Here is a 17,500-nt window from a genome sequence, read left to right on the forward strand (position 1 = left end):
TCCCTTTCGGTCGATCGAGGGCTCATCAAGAACACACAACTTTCCCCCGGATGAGATGCAAATTTCATGCAAATATATAGGATCTTAAAAGAGGAGAGAAACATGTACACTCCTGAGACCTAGCAACGGGAAAGATAGTGCCAGAGAGAGAGAGAGAGAGAGAGAGAGAGAGAGAGAGAGAGAGATTCGCGTGAGGTACAAGGAAAGTTTAATAATAATAATAATAATAATAATAATAATAATAATAATAATAATAATAATATCAGCCCTGAAGGAAAGAAAGTTCAGAAGAATTAAAAAGATTGCTTATAAAATCAGCTCTACTGCTGGCTGCTATTTTTGTTAACGTAACATGCTTAAAAAAGGGTCTACTCCTTGCATATTATTATTATTATTATTATTATTATTATTATTATTATTATTATTATTATTATTATTATTATTATTTGGGGCCATAAGTGTTTCATTTCATTTATGAATCTAGCTCTCTATTGAATTTTTCCTTTCATCTATCTTTATCACAACCGACTGCTAAATCAAATTGCGATTGTCTCTCAATTCATTTCTATGTTACTGCCTTTCTTTTTTATTTAGGTTATTTTTCTGTGTGCATAATTATTCGTTGTTTTTGCCTCCTTTAATCCTCATTTGGGCTATTCTGCTCATATTGGACCCATATCATTTTGTCAAAAAATAAACAACTAACTTTATACCTTAGCAAGCTGTAAATTTCTGGAGGTTGGCAAGTAAAATTATTTGGGTTGGTTTAATAATTATTTATAAATAATAACTTTTATGGTAAAATAACAGCTGAAATTTTCTGCTGGTAGTTTTTCTGTTAAGCAACGAGTACATACTTCATAAGTTATTTAATATCAGTTACAGTAGTGTAGTTTTTTGTATTTATTTTTTTAAGCTGATAGGTAAGATGGATGAAAGGAGAATGAGTCCAGTTAGCAGTTAAAAACAGGTATTCTGTTCATGGTGTAACAGTAAAGAGGAAGTTTACCATTCAATATGAAATCACGTGCAATTAATATACCATAATTAAATTAAAAATACTAAATGCTCTGAGGAAATTTTATTTCAGAATACTGTGATATTTTTGCTATATATGCTATACTTACAAGACTTCTATGAGAGCCAAAGTCATTCGAAAGCAGTTCATTAATAATATTATTATTATTAATTCATTATTATTAATAATAATAATAATAATAAAATAATAATAATAATAATAAAATAATAATAATAATAATAATTAATAAAAAGAAGAAGAAGAAGAAGATAAATGCAGCTGAAGCAGAAATCTCCTTCTACAGAACATGCTTGAAAGAGGGTCTTCTACCTAATAATAATAATAATAATAATAATAATAATAATAATAATAATAATAATCAACTACACACAACACTTTTTCTAACAAAGACTTAAGAATCTTTAGAAGCAACTCGAAGACCAGTAGCAGTCGTGAAACCGAGTAACAAGAAACAAAAAATAAAAGATAAAGAAGAGAAAAAAAAAGAAGAAAGAGAGGCCAATTCACCGACCAGTGTCGCTGGCCTTAGAAAAACAAACGACTTCGTTTGTCCGTTTGTTTTCGGACGAGAAAAAGAAACAAACGCCTCGCGCTTAATTGCCTGTCTTTTGACTTCGTCCCTCGAAGGAGTCGAGGACTTGCAAATAGGATTTCATTGACTTATATTAAAACTTCACGTATAAGGAGGAGTCCTACGGAGCATCCTTTCAAAGGACTCCCCTCGACAAAGAGGCCGCCCTCGCGAGACCTGGAAGCCCATGTCTCGTCAGAAGTGTAAGTTAGCAGTCAACCCAGCAGGGGGCACAGCAGATGGGACAGCAGATAGCGATCGCCACCTGCTGGGACGACAAACCGCATATTCTCGCTTAAATTTTTTTTCTTTCTTTCTGGAAGGATAAGCTAAAAGCCTAACGTGTTAGAGTGTGAGAAATGGTGAATTTACACGAGAGAGAGAGAGAGAGAGAGAGAGAGAGAGAGAGAGAGAGAGAGAGAGAGAGAGAGAACGTAAATTCATATGTAAAATAATGCAGTGCGACTGAAAATCAGCGTAATAAAAATGTGTGAGAGACAGAGCGTATATTCAAGTACAAAATAGTAAAGCGACTGACAATCAGTGGATAAAAAATGAGAAGAGAGAGAGAGAGAGAGAGAGAGAGAGAGAGAGAGAGAGAGAGAGAGAGAGAGAATAAATTTATATACAAAACTATATGAGATAGACTAACAATTAAAAAAAATATGAGTAAGAGAGATGGTAAATTCGTGTATAAAACGGTAAGTAGCAAGTCTCCCCAAACGCTTGATAAAATGAGAGAGAGAGAGAGAGAGAGAGAGAGAGAGAGAGAGAGAGAGAGAAGAGAGAGAATCTCTATAAATTCTCCGTAATCTCTGTTAAAAGGTTCATAAAACTCTCAGGTAAAAATGAGATTAATGACGAGATTTAAAAAAAATATCGAACGGAGTTAAGCCGTTAACTGTTTCACCGTAAATCAATCATCACGTCGGGTATTAGAAGAAGAAAGTACTTTTCTTAATCATCTGTTTAATTTTGATAGAATCTTTTCAAACCTTTTTTAATAACCTTTGTTCAGAAAGTCCTCTTCTTAATCATCTATTTACTTCTTCTAGAATCCTTTCTCAATTTTTTTAATAACCTTTGTTCACGTGTTGTCTATTCAGTCATTTCCCGATTTGATAATATTCGCTCATAATTGCGGTACGAGAAATGATAATGAAGTGAATCATAATTTTTTTTCTCCATCTTTTTTTTTCACAAATCTTTGCACCTACGGGCTACTTACAAGGGAAAGCGACCATGCTGGCATAAGGCCATCGTAATATAACAACTTTCGTTTCTACTTTCATTTTCACCGTGCAGACAAACATGTCGCAGACTTTTTTTTTAGCATTAGATATAAGTAATGTAAAGGAATTAACTAAAAAATAATACTTGGTATCATTATTATTATTATTGTTAGAAGTGGTAGTAAATACCAATTATCATTATCATTGTTATCTTAGTCAACAGGTTATTGACAATAACTCATATGTACTACAACGCAGTCATGAAATTTGAGGATAAGTGTTTATATAATCGATTCTGAATAAACCTCAATTTACTTAATTATGAAAATAATTATAAAAAACATTTATATTAGCAACAACAACCACAACAACACAACCTTACCAAATTAGCAACAACAACCACAACAGAACCTTACCAAATTAGCAACAGAAACCACAACAACACAACCTTACCAAATTAGCAACAGCAACCACAACAATATAACCTTACCAAACAGCAACAACAACCACAACAACACAACCATACCAACATCTCGGTAGCAGCTAAGAAACTGTTTTCTTAATCTGTAGCCCACTTCTCTATCGCCCCAAAACCTGGACGAATCAGAGAGCAAATTAGACCGAAGGGGGCGGTGGTGGGGGGGACACAGATTATTCTAATAATACCTTCCCTTATCCCAAACATCTCGGTGTCTCACTTGCTTTCATCCAATTCGTGGGAGTTCCATCTAGGCCTGATCTGGCCTCTCAAATCTCTCTAGCCACACCTCCCCCCCTCTATTACCAACGAGGCGAGGTATTAGATCGAACTGGTAGATTATCGCTCCCGAAGGTCAGGTCGGAGGGAACTGCGAAGAGGCAGCAAACGATCTCTTCTCGTACTTTGTACTGCTACTACTGCTACCACCACTATTATTTAAAGAATAATAATAATAATAATAATAATAATAATAATAATAATAATAATAATTCAAAGTGAACTTAAACACAAGTCAATAAAATGGGAAAGTAAATCCACAGTAGTATGTCTGTTTGGTTTTGTTATTAAAAAAAACCTATATATAGGATATATAGGAATATATATATATGTACACACATATATATAAATATATATATAAGATTATAAAAACTTTAACACGTGAATCCATTTATCACATTCCCCATAATCCACAGGTGAAAGAATGATATATATATATATATATATATATATATCTCTATCTATCTATCTATCTATCTATCTATCTATCTATCTATACTATCTATATTCTGCGGTATATATTTCAATACCTAAATCAAACAGGCATACTACTGTGGATTTACTTTCCCAATAATAATAATAAAATAATATAATAATAATAATAATAATAATAATAAATAATAATAATAATAATAAATGTGCCGCATACATTTTTGGGTTAAGAACGAGTCTATGAAAAACAAACTCCCTGCATACGCTTGCCGTCATCTAATCCAGGGTAAGGTCTCTCATTGATGGCCTGCTGTATAAATATGGCAGAATAAAGGGACATGGATCTCGACCCTCTGTTATGTTACCGTCATTTCTTGGAGTATGATAATAATTACTGTCATACATTATCTCTCACATATCTATAGCGTTTGTTAAAATCAGTTTTAACATTTTTCCTAATAATTACCATCATAAATGCTCGACAGAATTACGGCATCTATGTTTTCAATCCATACCATTCAGGTGTCAAGTGTCGTTCATAGAGAGAGAGAGAGAGAGAGAGAGAGAGAGAGAGAGAGAGCCCTTTATTATTGTTGGGTACCCACATAAATATTCACCAGATGCTAGTACATACGGAGGAGAGAGATATTATGTGTCGCAATTAATCACGAGAAAATAAACCTATTTTTTTAGAGAGAATAGAGTTTGCAGAGAGAGAGGATGAGAGAGTAGAGAAAGCCTTTTGAGAAGGAGAAGAGAAAGAAATATCAGATTTTCAAGCCTCGTACAGCCTGACAGCAAAAGTATACAACACTCTCCAGCACCCCGCAAAGCAAACGCAACCTAATTCTCCCCAACGCACTAACAGAGTCTCTCTGAGAAGAGATTGAGTGAGCAGGAGGTAGCCGATTTAGAGAGAAGAAGAAGGGATTTCAAAAGAAAGAGAGAGAGGAATCATTCCAAAGAATCCAAGCCTCGTTTCAGATTTCTGGACACTATAAACCCTCTCACCCAACACAACCCCCCAACATTCCATTCTAAGCACAACACACCTAACACCCAAACCCAGTCCTCCCCTCCTGACCAAGGATCCTAATCCCGAAGGAATGCCTTTAAGTAGGATCGCTTGTTCGTCATTGTTTTATGAGCTGGCTGAAATCGGCTTCATTAAAATCGGCTCTCTCTCTCTCTCGTTCTCTCTCTCTCTCTCTCTATTGAGCCGGGGGGATACGTCAGGTGGGGGAATCGATACATGATTGATCTAATAAGAGTTATTTATCCCGTGGCCATCCTAGACACAGAGGCAGAGCCATCTGGTGACGAGTCTGAAGGTCACTCTGCAAGGCTGCTGATGCTGTGTACCGTACGCAACGGGATGCTCACTTTGTTATCCATCTCGTTGTGTGTGTGTTCGTTCGTTCGTCTGACTGTGCTATTTATTCAGTGTCAATATAGAGTTTGTTTATTAAAGAAAATTACACTATAATGAAATATTAAAGACACTCATTGAAGATATTCGATGAGTTTCCTTTAGCTGTTAAGAGTAGTCTGTTTTTTTTTTAATGTTCGTTTAATGGCTTTGCATGAAAAATTGTTGAATCATTTAAGAAGATCTATATCATTCATAAACAATTGATTTTTATCTCCTGACTAAAAGATCAATATTGCCTCTGAGTAAGATTATTGCAATAATAATCAACATTACAATGATGATAATAGTGCGAAAAATGCCCGTGTCAACAGCAATGAATATTTACTTTCAATATCTGGTTAGATAAAGGTTATCCCTTCTTTAATATATATATATATATATATATATATATATATATATATATATATATATATATACTTATAAGATATATAAAACACATATATATATATAATATATATATATATATATATATATATTATATACTATATATATATATAATATATATATATATATATACTTATAAAACAAAAACAAACCACAATCTCTCGACTTCCTCCATTTCCAAAATAATTAGATATCCATAATTTAATAATTCACTGAGAAATGTACATTTACATCACTGGGTATAAGACGCCTATGGATTATTGTGACATCTACATATCAGCAACTAATTTTCAAGCATCTGATTTTTCTTTAAGGATAAAAAAATATTAACATACAAATTAAACAACAAGCAAAAGCCTTTTTCCTTAATTGCTATTGCTGTTTCTGTTGTCTCCAGAATTCAGGAAAATGAGAAATTCTTGGAAGTAAAACGCCATTATAGCTTTAGATTGCCTACAGATCTAATAATAAAAAAAATAAATAGAAATAAAGAGTCGACCAGAATCTAAATTTACTAATCACCTGCATAGCTGCTTAAAGGTACAGCACTGGTTTAAAACGGGATTGAAAAAAGCAAGGATGTAAAAAAAAAAAAATTAAATCACAAAGACAATAGCACATGATTAAAAAAAGGGCATAGAACCTGGAACAGCCATTAAGAAAAATGCTTGACAAGAACTCCGAAATCAGTTTTGCCCAGATGCCAGCAGAGGAACAGGTGGCTCTGGAGGAAAAACATGACCCCCTAACCCCCCACCCCCCTCCTCCATATGACCTCCCATGCCCTTACCACCCACCCCACTTCATACCCATCGCGCCGTTTCTCCCTTACCTGTTTGACCATTAGCCTTTGTAATTAGTCATAACATTTTTTCCCAATTAGATCAAGAGCCATGTCACCTTTTCGAGGTGGAATGCAAGCGACTTCCTGCGTGATGTCAAGGTCGTGGAGAGAGAGAGAGAGAGAGAGAGAGAGAGAGAGAGAGAGAGAGAGAGAGAGAGAGAGAGAGGATGTCATCCTATCATCAGATAATGGAGATATTTACGACATGTTGCATGACAAAGGAAGTTACTCAGTTTCAAGGCAGTTTCCTGGGCTTTTAGGTCAACGCAGATACGATCCTGCTGCCTAAAATAAAGGCTCCCAATAATGGAAGGCTGCTAGTCTTCTCTTTATTCGACCTCAGTATTGCAATTCCAGTGACTAAGAAGAACCTAAGATAGTGCATTCCTCAACTAAAGAAAACAGGAATTTAATCATTTGAAATTAAAGTACAATTCTCAGGTCCAGAATGTACAGACCAGTTTATTAAGTTAAGAAATTAAAAAAAAGAATCTGGACCTGATTATGGATATTTCAGAAATAAATCACCTTTCCCGAGGCCTACAGCTCACACTTGATGCAATGGTATCCATCAATAATAATTGTTGTATCATGGGAATAAATTGACAGATGATTGAACTAACAAACAAACAGTCATAATTTCCGTGCAACGACATTAGATGAGGCATAAAAATAACAATGCACTCTCTCTAACAGCCATAGTTAGGTGCGTACAAGATTATTCTCTTTCTCCATTTTGGCATTAAAAAAAAAGGATATGGAGGTAATCCCACACCCACTATAATCACTCGTATAAAGGTGTGTATTTCTATTAGACCGTTTCAATTTTAAATAAAAAAAAAAAAAAAAAAAAAAAAAAAAAAAAAAAAAAAAAAAAAAAAAAAAAAAAAAATTAAAAAAAAACAAAAAAGAATATGCCAAGGTAGTGGTGGGGGTTTATAGTGCTCCGAAAGAGAAAATTAGGATTTCTAAGACCCCAAGGGAAACCTAAGGAAGAAATATGAGGTTTTCTAAAAAACTCACACACACACTGGCTGCAGTTTGTGTGTTTTGCCGAAGTACCATTCACCCAATTTACATCACCCCTCCCCCCACCCCACCCCCCGACCCCCCCAACCCCCCTCACGCTGAAAAAAGGCCAGCAGCAATTACGCGGGGGTTCTCACAAACTTTAACATGGTTCCTCAAATTCGGGAGGCCTCCCATTACCCCATAATTTAAGGCATTGTTCTAGGCTACAAGTAGCTTGATCTGATACTCCCTGGATGAATAGCCCACGTGCAAATAGGAGGGGCTGTAAATGACCATTAGGGGTACCTTTTTCCCCATACCTGACCCTCTCTCTCTCTCTCTCTCCGTGTTGTCCTCGTAAATCTTTCCTTACTTCTCATTCCGGCCTCCTCCTCTTAGCCAGTTTCTCTCCTCTCCCCCTCCTTTTCTTACTCTGCTGTTATTTTGACGTGATATTTCTCTCTTTCTCTTCTTCTTCTTCTTCTTCTTCCAAATTGCTGTGGGCAGCAAGCCCCTTGGCCTACCACATTATACGACTGTTACTTCCTGTTTTTCTTCCTAATTTCTTGGGCTTATCATGCTCTGCGTCAGCCATGACATCCTTCCTGAATTTCATCACCTACTTATTTATGACAGCCGTTTCTCCATTAAGTCTTCTCCTTTGTCCTGTTATCTCTTTTCGATCTCCTTCCTCAGTTCCTTTATCTCCTTTGTTTTCCAGAATTGTTTTCTTTCTTCATTTTTCATCATTCTTTATTTTTATTACTAATTTTGCTTTCATCTATCGCTTTCTTCTTAATTTTGCTTTAATCTATTGTTTTCTTCCAAAATTTTGCTTTATTCTATTGTTTTACTTCATTTTGCTTTATTCTATTGCATTCCTTCCAATTTCTCCTCTCTCCCCACGAGATCTTAGCCTCCCTATTCATCTAGTATCGTTTCCTCTCCTTCTGTATTTCTGTTCTACTCCATTCCCTCTTCAGCCCCCTATTTCTCCTGTTTGGAAAAACCCTTTCTTCTTCTCCTCATTCTCATTCTTCTTCAGTCGTATTCTCCCCATTTGGGACTATTCGTCTTTCTCTCATTCTTCATTACCTATTCTCCATTTGGACCTCTCCTCTTCTCCCCATTCTTCAGTCCCTATTCTCCATTTGGACCTCTCTTCTTCTCCCCATTCTTCATTACCTATTCTCCATTTGGACCTCTCCTCTTCTTCCCATTCTTCATTTGGACCTTATGTGGCTCCATTTGGACCCTCTTTCTCTCCCCCATTCTTCATTCCCTATTCTCCCGTTTGGATCTCCCGTCTTCTCCCCATTCTTCATTCCCTATTCTTCCGTTTGGATCTCCCGTCTTCTCCCCATTCTTCATTCCTATTTTATCTCCCGTTGGACCATCTCCCGGTACCTCTCCCATTTCTCTCTTCCCCAGTCTTTCATCCCTATGTTTCTCCCACCGTTTGGATCTCCCGTCTTCTCCCCATTCTTCATTCCCTTCTTCCTCAGTATCAACTCCCAGTACTTCCCTGTTCGTCCCGGTATCGTCCACAAGAGATTACATCGAGTAGGGGAGGGGGAGGGGGGGGGGGGGGGGGGTGTTGGCAGTGGAGAGAGAGAGAGAGAGAGAGAGAGAGAGAGAGAGAGAGCTCCACTATCTCTCCAGCAATCGCCTCGAGGGAGACCTGGTGTTTATAGAGGAAATGCCTTCCAATGATAAAGTCCCAGGGACGACGGCCTTGCCCAAGATGATGGTGCAGGGGTTGCCCCACTGCTGCTGGTGTGGTACGGGCGTTGGGTATTGGCGTTTTTGGGGGCGGCTGATGAAGATACTGGGGTATCCTATACCCTACGACGCCATTAGGCAAAAGGTGGCTACTGGTTCTGAGAAACAGTTCGGAAGAGCTTGAGACGAGGTGTTGATTGATTGATGATTGTTTTTGGCTTACTTGCTTCTGTAATTTCTTTGGACATCGCAAAACAGAGCTGCATCGAAGCAATAGTTATTGTTTTCAGTTTGTATATAAATTCCTGGTAAATCTGAAAGAAACATTCATTGAATAGAGAGAGAGGAGAGAGAGAGAGAGAGAGAGAGAGAGAGAGTTACCTATATAATTCAGTTCATATATATTAGCATCGTGTCGTTTACCTGCATCGGTATGTTGAATAAACAATTAAAAGACAGGGCAAAACCCATAAGATGAAATAAGCATCCCTACGAGGCAATAGCCAAGCTGGGCATCTCGTTACCATTACACATAATACCCCGCCATAACATCACAAAGCCATTAGCGTTTAAGCAAAACCCCACCACCGCATTCTCGATGAACAAAAATCATTACAAAGATAATTAATTACGTCCTGGCCTTTACGATCTCGGCAAATATAACCGAATGTCTCCCCCCATACGTCATCATCATCATCATCAGCTGATTGATCTGGGACCTCAAGAGCAAATTGACCTTCGAAGTCTCCGAGAAGCCAATTCGGACAGATCGAGAGGTACCTACTACTCGCTCCTTTAAACGATATCATTCCAAACAAACATTCTTTCCTCGGTTTCTTGCCGGGGTAATTGAACAGTAAAGTCAATTATTTCACGATTTGAAGATAATTGCATTACTGGGTCGAGGATTTTTCGTCCTCTTCTTCTTCTATTTTTTTTTTTTTTTTTTTTTTTTTGCGTGTGCTCTAAACTTAGGGGAAGATCTGGGTTTGGAAGGAGCAGGATGGACGCGTTTTTATAGCTTGCACAGATAATTGAATTCGTGGCAAGGTTGAGGTTTTGTTCCTCTTCCATCTTTTTTATTTATTCATTTTTGCTTCTTATTTTCATCCGTCGATGAAGTCTACGTTCAGCTGGTCCTCCCAAAAGACGGAAAAAGGTTCTCGAACCAACTTTCCTATTTTATGACAGACAAGAGTATTATCTTCTTTTCGGAAGGGGGAAATTGTTTAAATGTATCCTAGGGAACGCACCCAAGAAATATAGAGGTAAAAGGTATATATACTCAATAAATATACCTGATATAGATCTTCATTTTGCACGCCATTTTGGGAACTACCGGCCATTGTTATAATTGCTTTTTAAAGTGAAGATAATATAGAAAGAAAAACTTTCAATGGAACTTTTTATGATAAGTACCTCATTATCCAGATGACAATATGTAGTTTGCAAGCAGGCATTTAATTATGCCGTAGGAGAAACCATATAAACCTAGCAGGTAATGTCACAAAGGCCGAGTAGTCAAAAAAAAAAAAAAAAAAAAAAAAAAAAAAAAAAAAAAAAAAAAAAAAAAAAAAAAAAAAATAAAGTACAAGCTATCAGTCAATGGCTGTGGGTGACATCGCAAAGGAAATGAAGTTGAACAATTGATATTCTTCGACCACAAGTTATATGGGACGACTGACAGGTCTTGCAGTTGCGAAAACACAGCTACTTTTTAAACAGTCGGTGTTGATGACGCCATAAAAGAGCTATTAAAATGCTAATCTTCCACTGGTTGCTACGAGTGAGGTCTCAAAGAGCATGTAACTGGAAAACTGTCTTCAATTGGTTTCTGTGGTTGAAGTTACGAAAGGCGTCCATTTAATATGTACTGGCGCTCTTCAATCACTTGCTGCGGAAATTGTCTCGCATAAGAGAGAAAGGTAAAAACTGGCCCACTTCATCCTGTTTGTTTCATGCATGTTATAAAGGTACAGATAAAAACTACTTCCAAGTCTGTCAGTATGACGTGGCAATGAAACAAGCACACTCATAAACACACCTAAACTTCAACCAACATCTATGACTGAAGATACAACGAAAATTCAACTGAAACATTACCGGACAGATGACACCGATGACATCCTTCAAAACATTTACCGTACTTCAACTAGCAACTACAAACGACGACTTTCAAAAAATATCATCATCCAACTCCTCTTTTTTTTTTCCCTCTCTCTCTCCATAATTTTTGGTGTGCAGGAGGTGTAAAATTCACTACCATCGCTTCTGCCTAGTTCGCCGAAAAGTTTTTTTAGTGAAATGCCGCCCCTCAAGTCTTTCCAGTGCATTTATTTATATAAATTTCCACTAATCTCTCTACCCTACCGTATCACAGTTCTCATCCAAGAAGGCATGGGCTTTCCAACTACTGTGGTACCCATTGGAGCCTAGTTGAAACAATCAAATACTATTCTACCAGAACATGTCTTAACCATATATACCCATCTCTCCATCATTCTACGCACACGTCCTCTCCATCTCCATTGCTTCTTCTACCCTATTTATGGAAATATCTTAAAATTATTTGCATATAATTTTACAGTCATTACATGATTCATGTCCATACAGGCTATTCATAATGTAACTGTTTTGAGGTTACAGACAGTTCCGCGTTGGACGAGTGGGTTACGTGCTCGCCTTCAGATTCGGTAGTCCAGAGTTCGATTCCCCCGCTCTGCCAAACGCCCGTGGGAATCAGGAGAAAATTATTTCTGGGGGTGGATTAGAAATTAATTTCTCAATTTCATGTGGTTCGGATCCCACATAAGCTGTAGGTTCCCGTTGCTAGGCAAACAATTGGTTCCAAGCCACGTAAAATATCTAATCCTTGGGGCCAGCCCTAGGACAGCTGTTAATCAGCTCAGTGGTCTGGTTAAAATAGGATATACTTAACTTATGTCCATGCAGGCGTATAAAACGTACCAGACTAGTATATAAGCTTACTTTCGTAGGTAATTTAATTCTATTGGATTCCCAAATTTTAGTCAACCTACGCAGTTTGATTTACCTTTTATAGTCTTTAGTTTTCCACGAAATTCAAGAGAACCTGTACAGGATCACACTACTCCTACGTATCTGACAAACTCAACCTCATTAATCCTTTTCCAACTAGTGTTATTTCATTCCTCTATCCACATTATTTCGTTTTTCTCAGAATTACCTTGCGTCACATCTCTCTTGGTATATGATACAGTCTATCAGGCAATCTTTGTAATAATACGATAGTCTGCAGAATAAAACTGCATAACATGTTTTATTCTATAGCTGTCAAATACCTGTCCTTACCCCTCAGTCTACTCTTTCCTCTTCCAGCAAACAGCAAAGGTGACCAAAGTTACCTATGGAAGCCCACTAGTTATTCGTTAATTCACCAATTTCAGTTAGCTTTCCATATTTATCTAGCGCGAAACCTTCCATAATACCGGTCTGTGTATTACAAAACATAAATGTGTAAAATTAAATAAAAAATAAAAAAGGACGCTAGCCTGTTGCCACATTTAAAAATAATTAGTGTAACGGCCGTATGTGCCAAATGACTCGCATTGGCCGATATTTAATACTCTACGTACTACATATATCTACAGGCTGTACAGGAAAATTAATTCCTGATAACATGTACACTAATTGGATGTAATATGGAACTATAAATAACAATTCCAACTGGCATAATTTTCGAGTAAAAAACTGAACATCAAACTATATATACTTGCAAATGATTCAAAAATATAAAAAAAATATACTAAGAATTAAGAGGCATTACAAGTCAAATTTTTTCATAAAGAACTCCAACAACAAGTTGATAATAAAATCGAAAACCAAAATGCAATTACCGTCTTGTAATAAAACAAAATATCTGGAGGCCATCTCTCGCGTTACATTCTTCTTCTTCGGCAACAGAGCTCCCCGCGTGGGTATGCTGCGTTCATGCCCGCGTAACTTACCCAACCAGTGAGTGATGACACCGGCCGCGTTCCATCAGCCTCGCGTGATCGCAATGACAAGTTTGGGAAAACAAAAACGCCAAAAGACAGAAAACAAAAAAGAGCTAAGCCCAGAAAAGTCCATTTAGATATCATCGTCGACTAATTTGTTCGCGGTGCTGAAAGAATGCCAATTATAAGATCTCTCGGTCGTGAAGAGGATTCCATTCTCGTGACTACAGCATCCGAAGTGTATAAGTGAAGGGGTTGATGACAGATGGAGTCTGAGGTGCTTCAAAAGATATTACTTAGCCTGAAGGTACTAAATGTCAAACAGATTTGATAGCCAATATATAATTCCTTACGGAATACTACATGGTTATTCATCACGATATCGGCGTCAATAACCTAGATTTTGTGACGCCAGTTTCAGTAGCTATAAATCAATCTATCAGTCATCAAGATATAAACATGTACATACACATACACATGCATACATATATATGCGTGTATACATAAATATATACATATATACATATATAATAATATAAATATATTATATATATATATATATATATATATATATATATATATATTATATATTACACATGACAACTTGGCAGCGAAATAGAAAACCTCCCACCCACACACACACAGCTTCTTGTAACTCAATCTTGCAGCGACCCCCTCGCCTCCTAGATATCAAAGTTCTTACATTCTAGTACCTAATCTTTCAAGCTTTAAATTCTTCACATCTCCACAGCCCTAGCGTCCTCAATTGTCTCCACATGTCCAAACCATATCGAACCATTCTGACCTCTTTTCACACACTAACCTTTTAACTACTTTGATTTAACAACACATCCCTCATCCTTGAAAATAGTCCTATCCCATATTAACTACGTAAACAATCCAGCTCATAGGCTACCACCGTTTTCCTGTTATTTGCAGTCAACATCAGCATTTGGAAAGAAGACGACAGGTAGGTGAGAAATGCATAATCAGGAAGTTCTGGGAAGCAGGAGGAGGGGAAACACAGAAAACTTCCATGAGACAGAGAATGGAAAAAGCTTTACATAAAAGAAGCATGAAAGTATGCGCGAGACAGAGGTGAGTGGCGCATTGTACGCATGGGGCTGTCCACGCCATTTTGAGTCTAGAGCGATTGATGTACGAGAACTTAGCTACATAAAATTCATATTTCATTCAGCAGTCAACGGATGAATGAGAGTGTTGACATCTTCTTGTTCTCTCTCTCTGTCATTCTTGTCTAAAAACTACTGTGCTCTCTGTATTCATTTACCATTGTGCGCTTTTCGTTTTTGTGCACACATGCGCGCATTGTGCATGAATCTCCCATATACATATACTATATATATATATATATATGTAAAATATATATATATATATATATATATATATATATATAAACCTTTAAATCCTAATGAAAATAAAAGAAGTGAAATAAAAAATTTTAGTGAGTAATGCCATCCGCACAAGTTTTACAACTCACCCCATAGCTTTGCTGCTATCTAGGTTGTGCAGGAAGCAAGAGTCATAAGAATTAGCATATGATAGACAAGATTTGCATCTGATTGTGCAAAAATATCAGTCATTGCATGCTCTCCTCACTCTCGGTGTCTCGAGGTTTATTATGATCCAGTGCTCATCCCAGCAAGATCCCAAGATGAATTAAGAGATGGGGTTGCAAGCCGTACGCCCAAAAATGTCAGTCATGATAAAAAGCGTTTAATCACTTGGAGACAATGATACACAAGTTCAAAGCGCTCAAGTAACGCAGTGTAATAATGTTAGTGAACGTACCTGTAATCTAAGATGGAATGAAACAAAAAAACTTCTTAAGGTTAATTGCCAGATAAAATTTTCCAATGGCTGTTAGGAGACCTCTACCGGAATTGCCCCAAGGCTGCAGAGTTCCGAATTGAATTTAAGCAAAAGTTCGCAGCTTCGTTGGATGGCATGAATGATATCATTAGAAGATTATTTCGATCATTCTGATTTATTTAAAAACTGTTTTTACAATTAGAAAAAATTCAATTACATAACATATAAGCTCCTGAGAAGGCAAAAATGTTTCTAATTATAAGTTAAATAAAGCTCCTGTATGCTTTCAGGACACGTGTATAATGGCATAATTAAATTAAATTGTAAATATAATATATATCATCATCATATATACATATATATAAATGAACCATCAGTTCTATAAAACGAAATCAACTATTCAATCGCAACATATTGAAATATGGCATTGAGCAAAGCACAACACAACCATATAAAGTAAACTGACATTTTCGTTGCATTGAGAACACACTACCATTGTTATCAACATTCTACTGACGCGTTATTTAAAAAAAAAGGGGGGGGGAGGGGGGGGGGGAGGGGGACCAAAAGATCCGGCATCGAAACCACACTGTAAAAAGGAGTTTCCTGCAAGTGGTCAGTTCCGAGTTATTAGAGAGATGTTTGAATTTCCAATAGACGGTGCCATAAATTTTTTTTCTCTCTCTCTCTGTCTTTCTTTCGGGAGGAGTGAATCATACTCTTCCGGCAAGGGCGTGGAGCCTTATAAGGGAGGTGCTAGGAGAACACACCTTTTGAGAGAGAGAGAGAGAGAGAGAGAGAGAGAGAGAGAGAGAGAGAGAGAGTATCCTATAGGACAAAAGTCCTGCAGAAGCATTCCATCGCCTTTAGTGGTTTCCTGTCACCCGCTAATCAGGGAGAAAATATCTATGAAGATTAATATTCAAGAACAATTTCTCCCGTTATAAATTTGATGGTTTCATTCCTGTAAACGTTTTTTTTTTCTATTGGTTAACTTGATTGGTCTTAGTGGGTAGTTGTATACAAGCGTATGCGACCCCACACATATTTTATGTACATATGAATTTAATATAGCTATATATATGTATATACATATGTAAACACACATTATATATATAAAATATACCATTATACATATATATATATATATATATATATATATATATATATATATATATATATATATATATTTGCGTGTAACATGTCCTTGACAAATGGCACCATATATTTTCTTCCATATGAATAGGGTTCAATTCCTGAATAACAATAATAATAATAATTTGTTAGAAAACACTGAATTCTTTTGTCGTTCTGCAAGTATGGGACATAGTAGAGTATCAGAGTTGCACAAGGAAATCGATACTCCATCGTAATCTCGCCATGTTGCCAATTATGTTGTCAATTATGTTGCCAATTTCGAAGTTCCATCAGCGAGTGCCGACATTTTTCAAGGTCAAAATCCAGACAAAACTGCGGACATAAGTTTTCTGCGTATAGACGTTAAATCCTTATGAGACTACGCATTTCAATTATCAATAGTCGACGAGGCACCTAAAGATCACTAACAATTATGCAAAAGTCATGACAAACCAAATGAAACCAAGTCGTCAGTCGTTAACTTAGCTGAAATCGGCGACCACTTGTCTTATTTAGATATTATTTAGTTAATGATACTTTATTTTTATGTAATATTTGGTTAAGGATTCTTTATTGTTCCCAAGAGTTTTTTGTTATCAATTATCTATACTTGTCCTTGAATTCATCTTTGCATTCATATCTCTAACAGCATAAGCAAGCACCAACGTCGATTTCTTCACAAAGAATCTATTTTTAACTTTCCTCCATCTATCTCTACCTTCTACTCGCACCTTCTACTTCTTCTTTTGTTTCTTTTTTTTTTTGCTTCCTCTTCTTCTTCGACAATCTTTCTTTAAGTGACTCTACCTGGACCCCAATGAATGAGATAACAATGCAGAGCGAGGAGTTCACTGGTTAGCGTCAGTGTCTCATACTGCTTCGTTCTCTAAAATGAAATGGCTGCCTTGACTCTCTCTCTCTCTCTCTCTCTCTCTCTCTCTCTCTCTCTCTCTCTCTCTCTTTATATATTATATATAATATATATACAGTTATGTATAGATATACTGAAACTCGACACTTTTACATAAGTAATCACGTGGAAATTTCATTGCTAAAAATAACTACAATGCTGATTTATAGTACGATTATAAATATGTATATGTATATATATAGATATATATATATATAT

General features: G+C 36.5%; 1 protein-coding gene across 1 annotated transcript in view; it reads right to left on the reverse strand.

The window, feature by feature from the left end:
- Positions 1-9,352: 9,352 nt before the first annotated feature.
- The window catches only part of LOC135195284 (LIM/homeobox protein lim-7-like), a 278,819-nt gene continuing 270,671 nt past the window's right edge, over positions 9,353-17,500 (reverse strand). Inside the window, 1 exon segment of the mRNA XM_064221543.1 lies at positions 9,353-9,547. Within this exon segment, the coding sequence (XP_064077613.1) occupies positions 9,353-9,547 (195 nt within the window).

The sequence above is a fragment of the Macrobrachium nipponense genome, chromosome 16 (genome assembly GCF_015104395.2).
Source record: "Macrobrachium nipponense isolate FS-2020 chromosome 16, ASM1510439v2, whole genome shotgun sequence".
Lineage (NCBI taxonomy): Eukaryota > Metazoa > Arthropoda > Malacostraca > Decapoda > Palaemonidae > Macrobrachium > Macrobrachium nipponense.